At 52.2% G+C, this 21,437-nt stretch overlaps 2 protein-coding genes and 1 long non-coding RNA gene across 6 annotated transcripts in view; 1 reads left to right on the top strand and 2 right to left on the bottom strand.

The window, feature by feature from the left end:
* The first annotated feature begins 2,930 nt into the window (after positions 1–2,930).
* Positions 2,931–21,185, top strand: NUBP1 (NUBP iron-sulfur cluster assembly factor 1, cytosolic). Of its 2 annotated transcripts, none has more exons than XR_015154751.1 (11): positions 2,931–2,975; positions 3,055–3,159; positions 4,929–5,062; positions 10,558–10,626; positions 13,246–13,278; positions 14,014–14,104; positions 14,700–14,854; positions 16,270–16,541; positions 16,803–16,905; positions 20,085–20,168; positions 20,893–21,185. XR_015154751.1 is itself a non-coding variant. In XM_086375794.1 (11 exons), exons 1-11 carry the CDS (start codon positions 2,957–2,959, stop codon positions 20,949–20,951), a joined length of 963 nt encoding a protein of 320 aa, XP_086231920.1. In that variant the 5' UTR covers positions 2,931–2,956; the 3' UTR covers positions 20,952–21,185. The 2 variants fall into 2 exon arrangements, 1 of the variants encoding a protein (XP_086231920.1); XM_086375794.1 differs by having other exon boundaries at positions 16,431–16,541.
* On the bottom strand, positions 16,692–19,585 carry LOC147345436 (uncharacterized). The gene is made up of 2 exons (XR_015154753.1): positions 19,460–19,585; positions 16,692–18,359 (listed from the first exon to the last, which is right to left on the bottom strand). It is a non-coding gene; the product is annotated as an uncharacterized LOC147345436 (long non-coding RNA).
* The window catches only part of TVP23A (trans-golgi network vesicle protein 23 homolog A), a 43,948-nt gene continuing 43,578 nt past the window's right edge, over positions 21,068–21,437 (bottom strand). For all 3 annotated transcript variants that reach the window (XM_086375796.1, XM_086375795.1, XM_086375797.1), the window contains one exon: positions 21,068–21,307. Coding sequence is in view for 1 of the 3 variants with exons in the window: in XM_086375797.1 (XP_086231923.1) it covers positions 21,275–21,307 (33 nt within the window). In the remaining 2 variants the exon portion in view is untranslated. The remainder of the gene's footprint in view (positions 21,308–21,437) is intronic.

The raw sequence follows: 21,437 nt of genomic DNA, 5'->3' as shown, positions 1-21,437 counted from the left end.
TGGACAGCAAGGGTCTGGGGGTAGGGGGGGGGTCCCTCCAGAAGGACCTCTGTGAGCAAGAGTAATGGGCTGGGGTCCCCGGGGAAACACCAGCTGTTCAGTAGTTAGGGCCCAGCCTTTACCCCAGGACAAGAAATGAGGCTGGACAGGTCAGTTGGGTCATAGAGGCCACTGAGAGTCATGTGAAGATTGGGTGCTAGCCTGTGGGCCATAGGGAGCCACTGAAGATTTAAGAGCAGCAGAGTGACACCATGAGATCTGTATGGGGGAAAGCCCAATAGATCTCTAGTAGAGAAACCTCATGCGGATCTATGGGCAACAGTCAGGGCCCACCACCCTCTAGGTCTCTTCCCCCAGGCGTCTAGAGCTGCACTCCCTGCGTCTCTCTGGGGGTGACCGTGGAACTGAATCTCGCTGGTGGAAAGTGAGCAGACAGCTTTCATGTCTGGGCAGACGTATTTCAACAGAAGCTTAAATTCACTCCAATTCACATTCTCCACCGTTGAAGATTTGTGTTCCGATGGTAGCGGCATCACATGATGGCACTTCTGTCTGCATCCCTGAGCAGCCGTGAGCAGAGGCCTCTCTCAATGAAGCCGGAGCCAAAAATAAACTTTGCTGCCTTGAGCCTGTACAGCCTGGGGGATGTCGGGCAGCGTAGCCTGGACCGGCAGATACAGAAACTATCGCAGACCCAGGAGGACAGGGCCTGAGCCTAGGCAGTAGCGATGATGGAAGTGGCGGCCTGGGACGTGTCTGTCACCACCCCAAACAGCGGTTTAAAACAGTGTTTATTGGGTGGGCTGGGCAGCTCTTGTGGACTCGACTGGACTCACTCGTACACCTATCATCATCTGTGCGTCTGCAGCACTTGGTCCTGCATGTCTCAGGGTCACTGGTTCGGAATGGCCTTGGCTAGGACCCCTGGAGTGACTTGGCTTAGCTCCACGAATAACCTTCCATGGTTTAGCCCAAAGATGGCCTAACTGTCACAGCAGAGGGACATGAGAGGGAAGTGAAAACAGGCTTTTACGACGTTTTTCTTAGGTCCCATTTGCTAACATCTCATTACCTAAGTAACACAAATCCCTAAGCCCAGAGTCAATGACAGAACAGAATGCACTGCAAAGCCAGATAGCAAAGCACACAGATAAAGAGGAGGGTGAAGAATCAGGCCATTTGCACAGCCAGGCCACCACACCCCCCAGGGGGGAAGCCACAGGACTTGATGCCTGAATGACTGTCAGGGGAGACACCACGGATGTCTCCAACAGTGAGTACCAATGTTTACCCCCATCCCTGTGCCTGCCTGCCACTGCACCCATCAGGATGTGGTGTCTGATTCCCCACCTTGTGAACCTGGGCTGCCCTTGTGACTTGCCCTGACCAACAGAATGTGAGAGCATGAGCCTGTGCAAGATCCCAGCCTTGCCCAGTGGCCATGGAAAGGTGATCAGGCTGGACCACTGAGTGATGAGAGACCACGTGTGGAGAGGTGCCATGTGGTGGGAAATCCAGAGGGACATGAGAGAGTCTTGGATCTTCTAGTCAGCCCCTGCCTGAATGAAGCCACATGAGTGAGCCCAAATAAAATCAGAGGAGTCATGAGAAATAAGAAACCACTGTTGTCTTAACCGCTAGATATCTGGATAATTTGTTACGCAGCAATTGCTAACCGATACAAGGGAGACAGAAAGAACTAAATGAGGCTGGTGTTCAGGCTGATGGCTTGAGTGCTTCAGCAGGGGTAGCATCAGTCTCTGAGATGAGAGCTCCAGAGACAGGAACTAGTTTGAGAAAGCTGTGGACATGTTTGTCATGCTCACAGGACATCCATGCAGTAAAATCCAATAGGCATCGATTGAGATACATAGGTTTGAACTTAGTGAGAAATAGGAGCTGGAGACTGGGGAATGTTTCATATGGGATATCAGAAGATGTGGAAAGTTCCACTAAAAGTCGTCCAAGAAAAGAGTCTTGAGTGCTCGTGCTAAGAAGTGGTTCTCAAACTTAAGTGGATGTCATTGCTATCTGGTGAGAATGTGAAGATGCAGATTCCCAGGCCCATCCCTCTAGTTGTTGATTAAGTAGGTCAGGGATGGGCCTGGGGAATCTGCTTTGCCACCTGGCTTCCAGCCTTCTGCTCCCAAACACAACAGATGGAAAATTCCATCCCAGCTGAGGCACAGGAGTTTGGCTGGGAGAGTAGGAGACCTGGAACAAAGCTGAGAGAAGCTTTGTTTGATTTTATTTTACTTCACCGTCACTCTTACAGCCTTGTGAGGAGGAGTTGGGAGGGGAATGTTAGAGAACAGTAGATGCTTTCCTCCCTGCCACTGGGCAAAGAATGAGGCTAAAACCACTGGGTGAAAGGTTGATTGAGAACAAGATATTCACGTGACTTCAACATGTCACCCACAAAGTCCGTATTAATTACAAATGGAAAATGGTACCATTCCCTGGTGTGTTTCTGTTTGAGCACTCAACATCTTTATTAAGTGATCAAGCCCTAATAACACCAATAATGGGACCAACTGGTATCATGCGCTTCCTGCTGTGCTACAACTTCAAGTGCATTCTGCTAAAAACTTTAACCTGAATTTAATCAAGGGGATTGGGGGAGCGAGGATGGCAGGCTCCTCCATAACTTGAAAATAAAAGTGTATATAAGCTAACAGCTTTGCGTCAATCAAATCTCTTGGGTATGAAAATGGCATTGATGTAGGGAAACCCCTTTGTTTCTAGTAGACACGCTTAAGTATTTATGATAGATAACCGAGGCTCAGTTTTAAAAGGAACAGAAAACCTCCCTAAGCACCTGCCACAGGGTTTGCGCGTGCGCAAAGTCCTCTTTCGGAGACTTATATCGCGCAGCTGGAGGGTCAGATTGAGCGCCACGAGACGGAAATATGCAACCGCGGTTTCCGGTGAACGCGTAAGCGTCCAGAGCAGCAGAATGGAGGAGGTGCCTCACGGTGAGCGCGCGGAGGGGGCTCGGGTAGGGGGAGCTGAAAGGAGAGGAGCCATTCTAACTGTGATCCTGTCTCCGCGCAGACTGTCCAGGGGCCGACAGTGCCCAGGCAGGTCGAGGGGCCTCATGTCAGGGGTGCCCCAACCAGCGGCTCTGCGCTTCTGGAGCTGGTGCTGCCGCGGACCCGGGTGAGAAAGGGGCAAGGCTTGAATGGGAAGTGAAAAGCGCGATTCCGGAAGAGGCGGGGCGTAGGTGGAGTGGGAGGGGTAGGGATGAGTGACAGGGTCGGGGCCCAGAGGGGGCGGGCGTGAGGAACGCCTGCAGATAAGGGGCGGGGCTTGAGGAATGAGTGACAGAAGCGGAGCCCGGAGGGGAAGAACGTGGAAAAGATCGGCGGGGGTCGGGGCGGAGCCTGAATCCGTGACTGGCGTGGAGTCCATAGGGGTCTCGGGAGGGGCGGGGCAGGGGTGAAAGTGGGCAGGGTGAGGGGGTGGGACGAAAAGTTTGAGTGACAGCAAGTGGAATTGGTCGGAAGGAGGGCGGCACCAGCCTGAATAGGATATAAACTTTGAAGTCAGGGAGCCTGGGCTTAGATCCTAGCTCTGCCAGCTGGTTTTTTTTTGGACAAAATTTCCTTTCTTTTTGAGGAGCTCTTCTCCCATGAATTCAACAGAAGTATGAATTAATCACTTGCAGGCACAGTGTTCTGTGCTGGGTACACAGCTGTGATTGAGACAGATGAGGTCATCTGTCTTATTTTTAAGCCTTAACCTCTCTGACCCTCCGTTTCCACAGCAAACTGGCGAAAAACAGTTACAGTGTTTTAAGGCTTTGAACTAGGAGGAAATACTGAAGACATAGTATTATAAATGTGTAATAATGATGGTTATCGTGACAGGTACTAAGTGCCTGTAGTATTTGTCAGCATCTCACTCCCAGCCCTCCTGACATTCAGGGCTGGATGATTCTTTGTTGTGAGTGTGTCTCTGCCCTGAACATAGTAGGACATTTAGCAGCATTCCTGGCCTCTACCGGCTACATGTGGGCAGCACTCCTTCCCATGGCAACCAAAAATACCCCAAGACACTGCCAAATGCGTCCTGGTGGGGTTTGCCCCCAGGTTGGGAATCACTGCTGCATTCAGAGCTGTGTTCTGGACCTGGGAATATAGTATGAACACTGCTGAGTTCCCTGCTTCATGGGCTTTATATTCTAGTAGAGAAGGAAATGGCAACCCACTCCAGTGTTCTTGCCTGGAGAATCCCAGGGACGGGGGAGCCTGGTGGGCTGCCATCTCTGGGGTCACACAGAGTCGGACACGACTGAAGTGACTTAGCAGCAGCAGCAGCAGCAGAGGAGACAAATGAGTAAACCAAGAAGTAAGGAACTCTCAGATGTGCTAGTAGCCTTGTGGGTTTGTTTTGGGGGCTTTTTTGGATTTTTTGTAGCTCTTATTACTACCATTGGTGAGGTGCTGTTTCACTCACGATCCCTTGAAATAGTCGAGCACTTACCTCCTTCCAGCCCATCGGAAGAGCGACATTCCGAGAAAGACAAATATCATGATATTGTTTATATGTAGAATCTAAAAGAGTGGTACAAATGAACTTATATACAAGACAGAAATAGTGTCACAGATGTAGAAAACAAACTTATGGTACTGGGGCGGGGCAGGGGGGTGATAAATTGGAAGATTGAGATTGACATATACACACCACTATATATAAAATAGGTAACTAATAAGGTCCTGCCGTATAGTACAGGAAACTGAGCAGTACTCTGTAATGACCTATATGGGAAAAGAATCTTAAAGAAAAGTAGATATATGTACAGATATAACTGACTCACTTTACAGCAGAAACTAACATAACATTGTAAATCAACTCTACTGCAGTAAAAACTTAAAAACTGAAAGACTGAGTCAGGAGTTTGGTCACCTGACTTGCTTTCTTTGCAGCCATAGAGGAAATCAAAGAAAAAATGAAGACCGTGAAACACAAGATCTTGGTGTTGTCTGGGAAAGGCGGCGTTGGGAAAAGCACATTTAGCGCCCACCTGGCCCACGGCCTAGCGGAGGATGAAAACACGCAGGTGGGACCTTGGGGAAAACTGGGAGAGGCTCCTTCCTTTCTCAGGGCTCATGATGGCTGGCAGGGGGCTGACTCTTAGCAGCAGCTGAATTGGCCTCTTTGGAATTTATATCCCTGCAGAGGGAACAAGGAAATGCAAGGGAGTTGAGCAATGAAATGAATATTTCATTGGATTCTCTAGCCATGAACATGGATACCAGGTGTACATTTTTCTAGTCTTGCTGATTATATATTATGTTCAGTTCAAGCTTCTTTCTCTTTATGGGTCTTTATGAAACCCCCTTTCTGTCTTTTCTAGCCAGGGGTCTGCCAACAAGAGCCTGTCTTATGGCCTGTGAGCTCTGGTGGTTTTTATGTTTATAAATGGTTGTTTTTACAGTATTACATTAGAACCTACATATCATCCTGGATTTTTCCCACAAAGCCTGAAACACTTTCCATTTGGCCCTTGAAGAAAACATTTGCTGACCCCTGACCTAGGCCATTCACTCACACCCACGTACACAGAGGACAGGAAAATTCAGATTCCCCAGGGCTGCTCTCAGAATTTCAGCTTGAATAAGAGGTATGAGAGGGAGAGGAAGAGAAAATTTTTTACCAAAAAGGTCAACTGGAAATTTGAAGTCCCTGTGATATTAAAAAAAAGAAAATACATGTTATTCATTGGGCCTCATACAGTTTTGCTTTGATCATAGAACATGACCCCAGTATTCACTTTGATCACTTCATGGCAAATAGATGGGGAAACAGTGTCAGAGTTTATTTTTTGGGGCTCCAAAATCACTGCAGATGGTGACTGCAGCCATGAAATTAAAAGAAGCTTACTCCTTGGAAGGAAAGTTATGACCAACCTAGACAGCATATTAAAAAGCAGAGACATTACTTTGCCAACAAAGGTCCGTCTAGTCAAGGCTATGCTTTTTCCAGTGGTCATGTATGGATGTGAGAGTTGGACTGTGAAGAAAGCTGAGCACCGAAGAACTGATGCTTTTAAACTGTGGTGTTGGAGAAGACTCTTGAGAGTCCCTTGGACTGCAAGGAGATCCAACCAGTCCATTCTAAAGGAGATCAGTCCTGGGTGTTCATTGGCGGGACTGATGCTGGAGCTGAAGCTCCAATACTTTGGCCACCTCATGCGAAGAATTGACTCATTGGAAAAGACCTTGATGCTGGGAGGGATCGGGGCCAGGAGGAGAAGGGGATGACAGAGGATGAAATGGCTGGATGGCATCACCGACTGAATGGACATGAGTTTAAGGAAAACCCTGGAGTTGGTGATGGACAGGGAGGCCTGGCATGCTGCGAATCATGGGGTCGCAAAGAGTCGGACACGACTGAGCGACTGAACTGAACTGATGGTGTTATACCTGATGAAACCATGAATACTCTTTGTTTTTTTTTTTTAAACGCAGAATGCATTCCACCTTTTTGGTTTTGCCAAAACTCTGCATAGATTGCCAACTGTTTTTCCACTAGAGGACTGTTTGGGGCCTTGCAGGGGTATTCGGTATAACATAGAAACAGTTTTATTATGTTCATGTTGAAAGCTGTTCCAGACCATTTTCAGTTCTTTCCACTGCCTTGGTGTGTGCCTTCTTGCATACACTGATGAGTTTTTGAAAATTAGTTTTCTCTTTTTGCATTTTCAATGTTGAAATTTACTTTATATGTATAAAGGCTAACTTTTCACATTTGTCTTATAACTGACTAATGGCTTTTCCCTTTTATGTGGCTTTTTTATTAAGATAGTACTAGCAGGGACTGTAGAGTACTTTTAATTTAATATTGACATTTCAAAACTGCGCTATATTGCCAGTTATTTTTTTAAAACTAAAAACTGGATAAATGCCAGTACTTTCTACTTGTGTGAGATAAACCATTCTATTCCAGTATGAAATAGCATCCTAAGTTCTTAATAAAATAACGGCTAAATTTCCTGCATGAAAAAAACCCAGTAAAGGCAGCTACCGTGGGCAGGGGAATGAAGCCCACCATTCCAGCCTGCCCTCAGTGTGTGTACACACACACAGATACACAAATGCACAATGACCTCTTAGACATCTCACCGAGGACTCCAGGAATATATATATTTTTAAAATCATTGGGTTAAAAAAGAGTTGATTTTGGAGGTCAGCAGACTTTTTATATAAAGCGCCAGATGGTAATTATTTTAGGTTTTGTAGGTTATACAGTTTCTGTAGCAACTCTCAGTTCTGCCCCTTTAACACAAAAGCAGCCTGTGACTGTGGCTGTGTTCTAATAAAACTTTGAATTTCATAATTTTCACATGTCATGAAATAAAAATATTCTTTTTATTTTTTTCCCCCTACTCTAAAAACATAATAGCCATTCTTAGCTGTGGTCTGTACAAAAATAGGTGGCATTCTGGGTTTGGCCCCCGGGTTGCAGCTCGCCAGCCCCTGGTTTGGTGGTTTGGTTTGTAGCCCAGCTGCGCCGGTGCTGGCTGGAGAAGAACTTTGTTGCAGGAGGACTGAAATGCTGGGGAGGCCGTGGCCTTCTGGAGACTTTGCTGAGGTGGGACTAGGGGGTCTGGAAAGCTTGGTGTTTCTCTCATTGACTGTGGCTCTGAATTCCGCTTGTAACTCATTTCTCTTCTGATCGTTTTATGATGTGTGGAGCCACTCCCATTGGCCTGCCTGACGGATGTGGGCTTCTCTGAAGTCTGGTTTCTGTTACCTAAGGTGTGCTCGAGGGATCTGGTGAAAGGGAGAAGGGACTGCCTGGAGCCAGCTGGGCAGCAGGTTGGAGAAGGCGTCCTCTGGGCTCTGATGGCAGCTGGTGGAAGGTGGAGGGAGGAGGTATAGGCAGAGGCCAGAGCCAGAACCGCCGGAGCAGACTGGACAGGCGGGCAGGGCAGGGCCGCTGCTGCTGCTGCTACGGTGGAGGAGCCGAGAATGGGGCTGGGCCAGCCCAGGAGGCTTTAACGCCCAAGGAGGACATTCCCGTGGGAAAGAGGCATGGTCTGAATGTTATTACAGCAGCAGTTGAGTGTTGTCAGAGGGTGATGGTGAACCAGCAAGAAACATTGGTCTTGTCTCCATGAGGGGCCACAAGGTCACGGCTAGTGCGGTGGCTGAAACCAGTGGCAGGAAATGAGAGCAAAGCTGGGGAGATGGAGTAGCAGGTCTAACTGCTGGAGAAGAGGGAGGGTCCGAAGTCTAGCTGAACCTGTGGGGCCAGAGTGGGGCGAGGTCTAGTGTGGTGGCCAAGAACACAGGCTCTAGAGTCGGTCTGCCCACCATCACCTCCCAGCACTGCCCACACCACTGCTGTAACCGTGGGCAGGTTATCAGACTCTCTGCCTCAGTGTTCTCATCTGTAAAATGGGACTCAGTCCTGAGTGAGGTGATACCTGTAGCTGTAAAATGCTTAACACGACACTAGATGCATAGGAAGTGCTCAGTCAGTGTCCCTGATAGTCATCATCATTATTTCTTCATTCCACTCCCTGGAGTATGGAGGGGGTGAAGACCACCACGGGAATGAGTGCACGGGATATCTTTCCTGCATCTTTCACTCAAGATACCCCTTCTGTTGGGGGTGGAGGGGATGTATTAATAATTCCTTAAAAGGAAACGGGTTAAACTGTTCCCAAAAGAGAGTGAGACATTCTAGACCGAGAGGCTAGAAACTCAAGAGCCTTGACAAAAGTCTCCCATTAGGGCTGTAGGGATGGTGTAATTGCCCAGGTCCTCAGGCTCTGATGTAAAATCTCTGGACCATTAAACACACACCAGCCTGAAGCCTCAAGAATGGTCTTTAGGATGAGTTCTGTTGCATTCTTCTTGAGGTCCAGCAGAGGGCGCAGGAGGCAGATGGTGATCCAGTGTATGAACCCCTTTGCTGACCCCGGTGTGAGGTCATGTGAGGATCACAGGAGGCGATCATAAGGGATTGTTGAGAGAATGGAAGAGGGAAGCAAGAAACGAATTTGGGACAAGTTAAAAAGTTACCCAGAGGTGCTGCACTTTGGATCTAAGACATAAGAGCTTTCAGGATGAATAGCTCTGCTCTTTAGAGAGTTTCTGAGAGCTGTGTCAGACCTTTTCACGTATCACATGAGGAAAGCGGGGCATTTGGGGTGGAAAGAGTCCTCCTGGGCTGGACATGTCACGAGCAAAGAACTTCTGTGTGTTTCCTTATTCTTACTTTCTCCTTTAGAAGTTGAACCTACGCCACTGTTAACCTTCAGCATTACAGGAAAACAGGGCTTGATCAGAACTCAGCTGGAGGGTCCACTCTGGCCCTCCTAGCCAGGCCCCCGGATCCGTGGGAAGAACCCTGGTATTGGAGTCCAGAGACCTTGGTTTAAGTCCCAGCTCTCTTCCTTGCTTGTTGAACAAGTCTCTGGGCATCTCTGAACTGCAGTTTCTTCTTCGGGAAAGCAGAGTTATAATGATCACACACACACACACACACCCCCTAGACTGAGCCGCAGTTTCTTCTTTGGTAAAGCAGATATAATGATCTCACACACACACACACACACACACACACCCCAGGACACACACACACATACACACAACCGAGGACACACACACACACACACAAGACCCAGGACACACACACACGCCCCAGGATACACACACACACACAACCCAGGACACACACACACACAACCCAGGACACACACACACACAACCCAGGACACACACACACACACACAACCCAGGACACACACACACACAACCAGGACACACACACACACACGCCCCAGGATACACACACACACACACACCCCAGGATACACACATACACACACCCCAGGATACACACATACACACAACCCAGGACACACACACACACAACCCAGGACACACACACACACGCCCCAGGATACACACACACACACACCCCAGGACACACACACACACGCCCCAGGATACACACACACACACACCCCAGGATACACACACACACGCCCCAGGATACACACACACACACACCCCAGGATACACACACACCCCCCCCCAGGACACACACACACACGCCCCAGGATACACACACACACACGCCCCAGGATACACACACACGCCCCAGGATACACACACACACACACCCCAGGATACACATACACACACACCCCAGGACACACACACACACACACACACACCACCGCCCCCCACAGGATGTGGTAAAGACCAGGTAAACAGCGGCTGGACCTGAATCTGCGAACAACCTGACATCCTGGTTCATAAGCTCACCTTGAAAACAGGCCATATTGAGGGTGGCAGGGGTTGGGGGGAGCATGGGGGTGTTGATGTACTTTGCACTTGTTGGGTGTCTTGACTGTGTCTCCAAGACCCGGAAGTGAATGTTGTAACTCTGAGACTCCACTCAGTCCATGTTCCACCTGGTTTCTCTGTGTCTTCTCCCCTCCCTTCTTTTGCTCGAACCCCGTCCCCTCCCGATTGTGCACACCCAGAGGATTGGACCTGCGTTGCATCACTGCCCTGATCTCTTCTCGTTCCCCAGGTTGCTCTTCTAGACATCGATATATGTGGGCCGTCAATTCCCAAGATCATGGGATTGGAAGGAGAACAGGTAAGAGCAAAATTTTAAAAACGCTGGGAAATATTTTCTTATAATGAACCTGAGCCCTGAGCTGTGCACCCTAAGCCAGGGGGTCAGCGGAGCACGTGCATTTTTACCTGGATGTGACCACATCAGGGAGGGTTCAGTCGAGGGTCTACTTTTAACAACAGCTGTGAGTTTGGGGGTGTATTGGGGGGGGCAACCCATCTGTAAGTTCATCCAAGCCATCTGAGAAGTGTTCATTTCGATGCCGTCTTAGAGGGGAAGGGAAAGAGCAAGTCAAATGCAGAAGTCAGACACGAAAACTTGGTCCTGGCTGGGAAAGCTTGAGCAGGGCTGGCGAGGGCTCCGTAGGCTGGAAGCAAGGGAATCTTTCTGCCCCTGTGGTCACTGGGGAAGTGAGGGGAAGTGAGACTGCGAGGCAGGCGGGTGACGTGGGATTGGGGGATGGGGGGCAGCCGAACTAGGTGCCACCGCCTCCTCCCACCCTGGTGCGCAGAGCCAGCCAGGAAGGGGCTCCCCAGAGGGTTGCGTTTTGAAGCCAGCCTGGAGGACCAGCCTTGTCCGGGGCTGTCGGGATGGGTTCATTCTTTACGAAGCACTGGGTGCTGCCATTCAGAGGTGAACGAGGCAGATAAAGACCCTGCCCTCATGGGAAGGACGGGTGACAATAGGAATCTACGTGAAGCGAGGGGATGGGACAGATGGCAGGGAGGGGGCCCGGGGAGCTGCTCTCTGGGAGGAGGTAGTCAAGGGCACCCTGCTTAGAGAAGCCAGGAGGAAGGCATGCTGGGCTGGGGGACTGTCCTCATACCCAGTAGCCTGTGGGGCCAGGCAGAGTGGCCCTCAGGGTGGCAGAGAGTAGCCTAGGTGGACGGGACCAGCCCCTGGGGACTCTGGTCAGGGCTTGGCACTTGCTTTCCATGTGCTGAGAGGTGCTGATGCCGTGCGGGGTCAGGGCAGAGCAGCGGGACCATGGCTCTGACCGCGTACCCGCGGGCAGCAGGCTCTGGAGCATGGGTCTCCCTTCATCGTCAGTCACACACACGTGCTACCCACTGAGCCGGCGCACAAGTCGTTTATAAAAACTGAACATTGTAAATGGTGAGAAATTCCACCCTTTTCTTCTCCTGTACCGTTGGATCATCGGGTTTACCCCCTCTTTCAAGACCAGTGACTTAGAGAATGATTATTAATAGGAATTAATGTTTTGTTTTTTTTTTGAAGTATGACTTCGAAGCCAGTGACAAAGAGTCACATATTACCTGAATTGCATTTCTGTCAAATGTTGGGGACAGGCACCTCTGTAGACACAGTAGATCCATGGTGACCTAGGAGTGGGGGGAAGCGTGGTGGTTGGGGGTGACACTTGAGGGGTGCAAGGTATCTTCTTAGAGTAAACAGAATGTTCTGACGTTGATTGTGGTGATGGATGTGCAATTCTGTGACTATCCTGAAGTCATTTAAGTGTACACTTTAACTGGGTGAACTGTGTGGTATGTGAATTATATCTGAGTCAACTGTTTACAAAAGTAAGATGTCACCAGGAAAAATGGGCCTTCTCTTTTGGCTCCAGAGTTGCCTGAAGCATAACTTCTAAGACTGATGTGCAGTTAGAAATTGCGTAAGTTCCAGTTTCATAGAGAAGCGTCGGAGTGGACTTCAACCCTGGCTGTTTGTTGTTGCTTAGTCGCTAAGTCGTGTCCGACTGTTCTTTGACCCCAGGGACTAAGGCCTGCCAGGTTTCTCTGTCCGTAGGATTCTCCAGGCAAGAATACTGGAGTGGGTTGCCATTTTCTTCTCCAGGGGATCTTCCCAACCCAGGGATGGAACCTGAGTCTCTTGCCTTGGCAGGTGGATTCTTTGCCACTGAACAACCAGGGAAGCCCTCACCCTGGCAGTTAGTGACACCTAACTGGAAAGCATCTGGGTCTTGAAATAGCCCCAGCTTCCCACCGATACCCCTTTTCCAGGCCTTGTCCCCTGGGGCAGCAGCTCAGACCACCAGCGGGAGGGTTCCGTGACCGCTGCGTCACTCAGGGGCGTCCCTCCACTCAGTTACCTGCATCTTCGCAGCAACCCCCAACCGGTTTCTGTCATGCTTTTAAAATCCCCCAGATCATACTGGACTCTGATGAACATCGGTTCCCTGACGCGATATTTAAGCAGAGTTCCCAGATCGCCCAACCTGGGAGGGGAAAGTGTATGCACCCTATCATCTGTATCTCTGGCTTCCCAGGTGGCACTAGTGGTAAAGAACCTGCCTGCCAATGCAGGAGACATGAGAGACACAGGTTCCATCCCTGGGTTGGGAAGGTCCCCTGGAGGAGGGCACAGCAACCCACCCACTGCAGTATTCTTGCCTGGAAAATCCCATGGACAGAGGAGCCTGGTGGGCTGCAGCCCATAGGGTTGCGAAGAGTCGGACATGACTGAGCAACTGAGCATGCACCTGTATCGCCAAACCCTGACCCCCTGGTATTCACTCCCTGTTAAGAATTCAGTGGCAGCCTTTAAGACAACGAATCGTAATTTATAAAACTGCCCTCCTACTGCATAAACTTTGCGTGTAAAGCATGACCAGGGTGTGTAATTTCTCACAAATGAGACAGGCTCCTGTTCCCACAGGTTCACCAGAGCGGCTCGGGCTGGTCTCCAGTGGTGAGTGCCCACCCCAGGCCTTCCCTTCAGGGTGGTGTGTACATAAGGGATAGTGGTGGGCAGTCAGTCGGTGGCTATTTCTCAGCCAATGGGTAGTCACTGAGGCACTTTCCTGGGCCTGGGGGATCCAGTTACGACCAGAGATTGGCTCAGAGTAGCTCTTTTCAGTTTGTGGGCCAAACAGTTGCCACCATTGTAGATGGAAAGTAGTGATATGCAAATGAATGACTGTGGCCCTTTTCCAATAAAACTTTATGTACGAAACCAGAAGTGGGGCCAGCCAGATTAAAACAGCAAGTTTGTTGTTGTTTAGTCGCTCTGTCATGCCCGCCTCTTTGCGACCTCATGGACTGCAGCACACCAGGCTTCCCTGTCCTTCACTGTCTCCCAAGTTTGCTCAAGCTCATGTCCACTGAGTCATGATGCATCCAGCCATCTCATCCTCTGTGACCTCCTTCAGAGGAGACCGTATTTGTTTATTTCAGCTGAGTTCATTGTCATTGCCACCTAGGGCCGTATGGTGATTCTTTCAATCCCCCCAAATATGGTAACCTTTTTTTTTAATGATTTTTTTGGGGGTGGGAGAGATTTAAGGATTCAAAAAGTGAATATATACTCACATCACATAGTAACTTTGCCCCCTCAATTTCTTCCGCCCGCGCTCAGACACAAGACATAGGGAAGTGCCTGGCACTGTGGTTTGAAGTAAAATGTCTCTTGCACCATCCTTTCCAGTTCCTGGAAGACAACTTGGGGGTGATGTCGGTGGGTTTCTTACTCAGCAGCCCCGACGATGCTGTCATCTGGAGGGGACCAAAGAAAAATGGTTTGTCACTCTGCTTTCTGTCTCTCATCACGTCCTTCCAGGGGCAGAAGCAAATCCCATCCCATCAGGATGGCCTGTGTCCCTGGTGGCCTCTTTCTTCACTGGTTGAAGAGAGCCCATAGAAATTCCAATTTTATGTAATAAATGTAATGTTACAAATTTTCGTATCTCTGATGGGTTTTTCTCTCCTGAAAACCCACCTAATCCTGAAATGATCCCTCTGGTGGTTTGTGCTCTTGTCAGAGAGAAGAGGATATGGGGTGAAGTCAGTACCAGTTTGATAGGGTGTCCAGGCTGCAGGTACGGAAGTGCCAACCTGGGCAAGGCTCCTCAGCCTCTGTGCTGTGATGTTCCGAGCCAGACAATCCCTTGTTGGGGAAGTTGGGGGTGGACGGTCCTCCACACAGGGTGTTAGCAGTTCCCTGGCCACCCTGGAGGCGAGTAGAGGACCCTCCCTAGTTTTGGACAAGCCCCCAGGCACTGCCAGACCCCACCGACGGAGCGCATAGACGAGCTGTGCGTAAGGGTCAGGAGCTGTGCTTTTGTAGGGTCAGAGGACAGGAGCCAGTGTGCATCACCGCGGCCTCCCCCACAGGCATGATCAAGCAGTTCCTCCGCGATGTGGACTGGGGCGAGGTGGACTACCTCATCGTGGACACCCCGCCCGGGACTTCAGACGAACACCTCTCAGTGGTGCAGTACCTGGCCACGGCGCACATCGACGGGGTGGTTATCATTACCACGCCGCAGGTGAGTGAGGGCCGGGCGGAGCAGGGTCCACATTGCAGCGCACTGAGGGGGCTCTTTTCTCCCACTGCCCAAGGCCCTGGGCCCCCCAACACCCTGGCTGGGATCCGCAGAAACCTTATGTTTGTCTTCAGTTCAGCCGTTGTCGGTGGACAGGGAGGCATGAGGTGGCTGGGATGGGGGCTGGCTAGAGCAGGTGTGGAAGGGGGCCTGGCCCAAGGATGGCGGTGGAGAGAAGACGGATGCTTCATTAGAAATGTTTCCTGATGGATATTTAACAGAGCTGGGCGACCAGCCCTGCACTTTTAGACCCTTAGACCAGCCGTGCTCTCGAGAGCAAGTCCCAAAGAAGTGACCTCAGGGACAGTGGAGCTGGGACGTCCACCCCGACGGCAGGTGCTGACAGCGGGCAAGGCTTCCCGTGTGGGGACTGTGTGCTTTCTGTGAGCCTAAAACCACTCTAAAAATGGTCAAAAGCAACAGCAGCAATCGAGTTGACACAAGAGTGGCCTCTCCAATACCACATTTACTGTGAAAGGAAACAGAGCCCCCCTTAGGTTCAGGAGCAGGGCAGTGGCCGTTCCGGAAGCGGCGAGGGTGCGCTGTGTCTGCTTCTGTATCTGTCACTTCTCCAGAAAACAGGACTTCACGCTGGGCACACCCACTCCCTCGGAGCCTTGCACATGCAGCAGCTGGCTTTCTTTGGGGGTCATTTTTGAGGAAGCAGGGCTTTTAGAGGACACTAGGGAGAGAACCAGAGGCACCCTACGGAGATGCTTAGTACCAGAAGGTTTACTTTCTAGCCAAGCCCTTTTGTCTGCACCCCAGCCTCCAAGGGCTCAAGAGGCAAACGTGGGCCTCAGGAGAATAGACTCAAAGCCCGGGTCCACTGGGGGCCCACGACTATTAGAGCTGTGCTTGATAGCACACAACACTTGGACATGTGTCTGCAATAAAATTACAGATGGATTGGGGAGGGTACTAAGCTCTGATTACCCACGCTCCTCTCGCTGTAAGGCACATAGGGTCCAGAAGTGAATTCGCAGGGCTCCAAACCGGGTAATATTCCTTATTTTCTTTTGGTCCATAAAGTTGTGGTCATGATAACCAAGGTCAGAGGTTAGCAGACTTTTTCTGTTAAGGGCCAGAGGGGAACTATTTCAGGCTTTGCGGATCACAGGGTCTCTGTCCCAGCTCCCCAGTGGTACCATTATGGGATGAAGTGGCCAGAGGTAATGTGGAGGTCAGGCTGTGCTCCAGAAGAACTCAATCTACGAAAACGGCAGCCAGGCAAGCCTGCAGGCTGCCCCCGCCCCGGGCTAAAACAGGGCTCACACGTGGTTGCATGAAACACTCATGGAACGGTTGTTGTTCAGTCGCTAAGTCGTGTCTGACTCTCTGCAATTCTGCATTGGCAGGCAGGTTCTTTACCATTGAGCCACCAGGGAAGCCCTTACATACAGAGTCTCTAAAGCTTCACGACAGTGACGCTGTGGCCCTGCAGCCGTCCCTCCACCACGCAATCGTTCCCTCTTTGTGCCCAGACTCTGAAATAACCAGTCTTCTGGAACCTTAACAGGAAGTGTCACTCCAGGATGTCCGGAAAGAGATCAGCTTCTGCCACAAGGTGAAGCTGCCCATCATTGGGGTGGTGGAGAACATGAGCGGCTTCATCTGCCCCAAATGCCAGGTGAGAGCACATTCCCCCCAGGTCCCGGCCTCCACGCTTGGGGAGATGGTGGGGTCAGGTGTCTGGGAAACCATTTCTGCTTTCCCCATCGTTTGGGAACTGGAATAGTTTAAAAAAAAAAAACCTCTGTTGCCGGTTTAATGGAAATTCTTTTCACACTCAGAAGAGCCTTTTTTTATTTAAAGTTTGTTTAAAGTGTGGTCCATTCATACAATTCTGACACAAACTCAGGATTCCTCCCCCTTTCACATTGCCTTTCAGAGAGAGTCTCAGATATTCCCACCAACAACAGGGGGTGCGGAGGCCATGTGCCAGGACCTGAAGATCCCGCTGCTTGGCAAAGTGCCTCTGGATCCACGCATAGGTGGGTGCGTCCCTCCCACATGGGGCCCGTGCGCCCTCCAGCTGAGAGCAGCAGGGAAACACGTGGGCGTGTGGTGAGGGAGCAGGAGGGCCTCGGGGAGGCGGGAAGGGCCCGCAAGGGTGGAGGAGAGACTGGTCATGGAGGCACCTGGTGCAGGGGGCGGGAGGAGAGGAAGTCAGCATGGAGAGGGGCCAGGCGGGGGTGACGAGGGGGAGGAGGTGAGGGCATGTATTCGAGTCCTGTTTCACACAGGAATTAGGTCCTGACGTGAAAGTCATCGACAGAATTAGCCTTGAGAACCATGAGGAAGGGCAACCAACCTTGACCTGTCTGCAGGGAAGCCCGGCACAGCCCTCTTGATGCCCGGATGGGTGAGCAGGAGGGCATGTTGCTGGCCTGCCTTCAAGGGTTGTGCACCTCTCTGGGTACCAGAGTCCTTGGGGCCCCCATCTCCACACCACACTCACTCCAGGGCATCAGCTTGCTGCGTGGAGTTGGGGACAGCCACCCCCTCTTTCAGTGACACCCACCACCGACTTTCTTTCCCCACCATAACAGAGTCGGGCTTGCTGCAGTTAGATGTGTCTGTGACGAGGAAGTGGGGCAGTGAGGTTTTGCAGATGAGGCCTAAGGGGGCAAGGGAGACTGTCGGGGAGTTGGTGTGGACGGCTCTGCAGCCAAGCCTCACGGTTTGGACCCCAGCTGTCAGGAAATGAGACCGGGGAGGGGGTTGCTGTGTGTGTTTAGAGGCTGAGGCCGTGGGCCACTTGCACTGGTTGGGAGATGGTTAGGGCAGGACCGAGCCGGGCATCAGCGTGGAGAGGAAGGGACACAGAGAGGGGAAGCGACAGGCTGGGGCAGGTGGGGAGGAGGAGGTGTCCCTGACGTCCATGCTGCCCAGCATGACCCCCCTGGGGAGCTGGGGATGCCACCCAGGGCCAGTGAGCATGGGAGAGCCGGCTCCCTGCTGGCACTGTGTGGAACGGGCAGAGCCTTAGCATGTCAGCTGGTGAGAGGTCAGGAGCAGAGGGGGCCATGTCCATGATGGGGGGACGGCCTAGAGGGGGCCGAGAGCACAGTGTGGAGGAGGCCTGCCCCGAGGAGGGGGGCGTGAAGACCCAGAGCGCCTGGGAGCCCAGCAGGGGGGGCTTCTGGAGCCTCCTCGATGGTGCCCACATCCAGCAGCACCTGTGGTACCTGGTTCCCCCCGGGAAGCAACTCTGGCTGCTTTTCCAGCCTTCCCGAGTGTTGTCTTCGCATTGACCAGCGTGTCCCTTGGGGTCGTAGGAGCAGGTACCGCCCCTGGAGGCAGGCTGGCCATGCGAGCATGCAGGGCTGGGTGGGCAGCGGGCCTGAGTGCTCACTCCCGCCAGCTGCAGGCTGTGGCGGCCTCAGTCCTCAGAGGCACTGGTAGGAGAGGTGGCTGGACGGCGGCCTCGGGGCTCAGTGCTGAGCTGCAAGGACACGGTGCCGTCCAGTGGGCACACTCCCGTGTGACAGGGCGCACCTCCCCAAACCTCGCCTCCAGTTGAAACCGCACAGCCGGGGGCAGCGAGCATGGGAAGGGATGGGGGTGAACACTGCCATGGGCTGCGGCAAGGCAGACAGGGCCCAGTGAGGCTGCCAAGGCCCCCAGAACCGCTTTGTTCAGTGAGGGAGCCGCCCCATCACCAGGGAGACTGGAGGCCATGCGCAGCCCCTGTGCAAACATGCAGCGAGGGAGCTGCCAGGCTTTGGTGTCGGGATCCCAGCCCCCTCGACCCTCGCCCCAGGCCTGGACCCCCCACCCCCATCGCCCCTCCACTGGCTCTGGGCTCGGGCAGGTCCTTGTGGGGCTCTGAGCCTCAGGCTCACGTGTTAGGTGGGGATGTGATGGAGCCACCGTGGGGGCTGCACGGGTGGATGGCGTACATGAGGGGGGCGGTCTTGGACAGGGCAGGGAGAGGGTAGGTTTGTGGTGGTGGGGAGCCAACCAGAGCAAGGTGTGAAGGTTCGGGCAGGTCTCCTGGGGAGGGGAGGACGAGGAGTGAGAGGACACTGGGTGAACATCAGGAGGAAGTGGCCCCACGAGCCTTCTGTGGGACCCGTGACCTCCCAGACCTGGTCTGCGAGCAGGAACTCGGAGGCTTCCCTAGCTGCTTCTACCCGCAGTGTCCAGGCCAGTGCATGGGGCCCCTCTCAGCACCCCCAAACCCTCGGGTGTCCCTGTCCTACCCAGCAACGTGCTGGGGAGACAGTTGATCTGCAGTTGGCCTGGCCAGGGTCCCCCCAGAGGCCGGGGAGCAGCGGTGGGTTGTGGGACCACTGATCCAGCTTCTCTAGCAGGGACGGGGGCTGGGGGGGTGGGGGCAGGGTCTACTCAGGACCAGACAGGAGAGGAGCTCCCCCCGGCCCAGGACCCCCCATGCCCACCTGGATGGGTTGATGCCAAGGTGCAGTGACCTTCAAGATACAGTTACAGAGGGAGAAAGCAATGAGTGGAATATGTGCATCCTCCCAAGCATTTTTTAAAAAAATACTTGTGTGTGTATATGTATGCATACGCCACACTTACTTATTTCTAGAAAGACAGCTGACACCCCAGTAGCTTCCCTTGAACTCATTCTTCACGGTGTAACCTTCTGTCCTCCATACTCTTTCACTCTGAGTCTTCATTATCTTCTTACTGGAGAATGAATCGATCTTTTTTAAATGCAGGTTCCCGGGCCCACCCAGGAGCTGCTAAATCTGTTCTTTATGGGGCCCTGGAACCTGCATTTGCCACACTTCACTCAGAGGGTTCTCAGGCGCGCGCGCGCGCGCGCGCGCACACACACACACACACACACACCAGCATTGCCCAGGCACAGGTCAGAGCCATGAGGCAACGCCAGCCCACACACACCCACACACACACCCACACACCCACACACACCCCCCCCCCCCACACACACACCCCCCCCCACACACACACACACCAGCATTGCCCAGGCACAGGTCAGAGCCATGAGGCAACGCCAGCCCGACTCGCTGCTGGGTGGAGGGGAGGCAGGCGAGGTCCCAGAGACCCCGACGTTCTGTCTCAGCTTTGATCTTCATTACGAGAGAGGTGGGCCCGAGATCTTCGGTGTCACAGGCACAGGTTCAGGTCACCACTGTGTTCTCTTTGTGGGTTTTAATTTTTCCTTTGTTTCTTTAAGGTAAGAGCTGCGACAAAGGACAGTCTTTTTTGGTAGAAGCACCAGATTCACCAGCCACTGTCGCCTACAGAAGTATAATTCAGAGTAAGTGCTTAAGGGGACCTGTGAATCCAGAGGGCCACAGGGCCAGGAAGGGACGCACGTGAGCAGAGTGGGCTTGGGAGTGAGAAGATCCCATTCAGGGTCATGAATGGCCATGCCGCCTCCATGGGGACATGGGGGTGGAGGGGTCTGGGATGACCCCCTCAGCCCAGGAAGCCAGGAGTCTGGGAAAATCTTCCAGTCCATCAGTGTTATGAACTAAGTCATAGCTTAAAAGCACGGTGAGGGTGAAGTTTACAGTATAGGAAATATTAATGTTACACCTCAGTAAAACTGTAAAAAGAATTTAAGAAGGGGGAAAAAAAAGCACAGTGAGCCAAACCAGACCCAGATGCAGGCCTGATTCAGTCAATGGGCAGCTGTCAGAGGCCTTGAAGTTGAGGCAGATGTGTTGGTAGTTAAAGCTCCAGGCTTGTGGCTGAGCCCTGCCGGCCTAGTGAAATGGTGTCCAGTGTAAGCAGCAACATTTCCGGGATCCTCATTCTGGAGAACGGGCCAACAGGAGGCCTCCAGCCATGGCTGTAACCACGGACAGGCAGCCAGCGTACTGGGCTCACTTGCAGAGATTCAGGGCATCAGCTGAGATGGGACTCTGGGGTGAATTAAGCCACCTGGGACTCCGCCCCATTCAGACGCGGGCTCGCCAGCACAGGGCAGGGCCACCGAAAGCCCCCAGTGCTTCTGCGCCTGCCGTCCTGTTTTCCAGGAATCCAGGAGTTCTGTAGTCAGCGTCTGCCAGAAGGAGAGAACCTCGTCGGCTCCTGAGACAGGAGGCTGTGAAAGAACGGAAGCAGCACGACCCATCCCGTCACGCCTGGCCAGCGTGGGGACAGCGCGTGGGTCACAGGCAGAAAGGGACCAGCCCCGGGCGTGGCGTGACATCACTTTTCAGAGACACTTTAATCATCTAGCGTTTGTACACCTTCCCTTTAGAACGTATGTAAAGGGCATTCTTTACAGATGCGTCATTTGAAAAATAAAAACAGCTCCTCAAACCTCTGTCCCGAGGCCTGCTTCTCGTGAAACCCAGCAGCTCGTGGGTCATGGAATTCTCTTCTCTGTCGGAAGCTGTCCCGTCACAGAACATCTCACTTGTGCCTTTGCTGCCTCGGAAAATAAGCCTGAAAAAGAACCAAAGGGATAAAGGGAGGAATGTGTGGTTTCGCTGCAGCGTCGTTCTTGTGGTTTAATCACTAAGTCATGTCCAAGTCTTTGCAGCCCCCATGGGCTGTAGCCCCACCAGGCTCCTCT

This window comes from Bos grunniens, chromosome 25, assembly GCF_055505025.1.
Source record: "Bos grunniens cultivar Pamir isolate PY7600 chromosome 25, Bosgru_T2T1.0, whole genome shotgun sequence".
Classification (NCBI taxonomy): domain Eukaryota; kingdom Metazoa; phylum Chordata; class Mammalia; order Artiodactyla; family Bovidae; genus Bos; species Bos grunniens.
The sequence above is the reverse complement of the archived record's forward strand: the minus strand, read 5'-3'. Positions and strand labels throughout refer to the sequence as shown.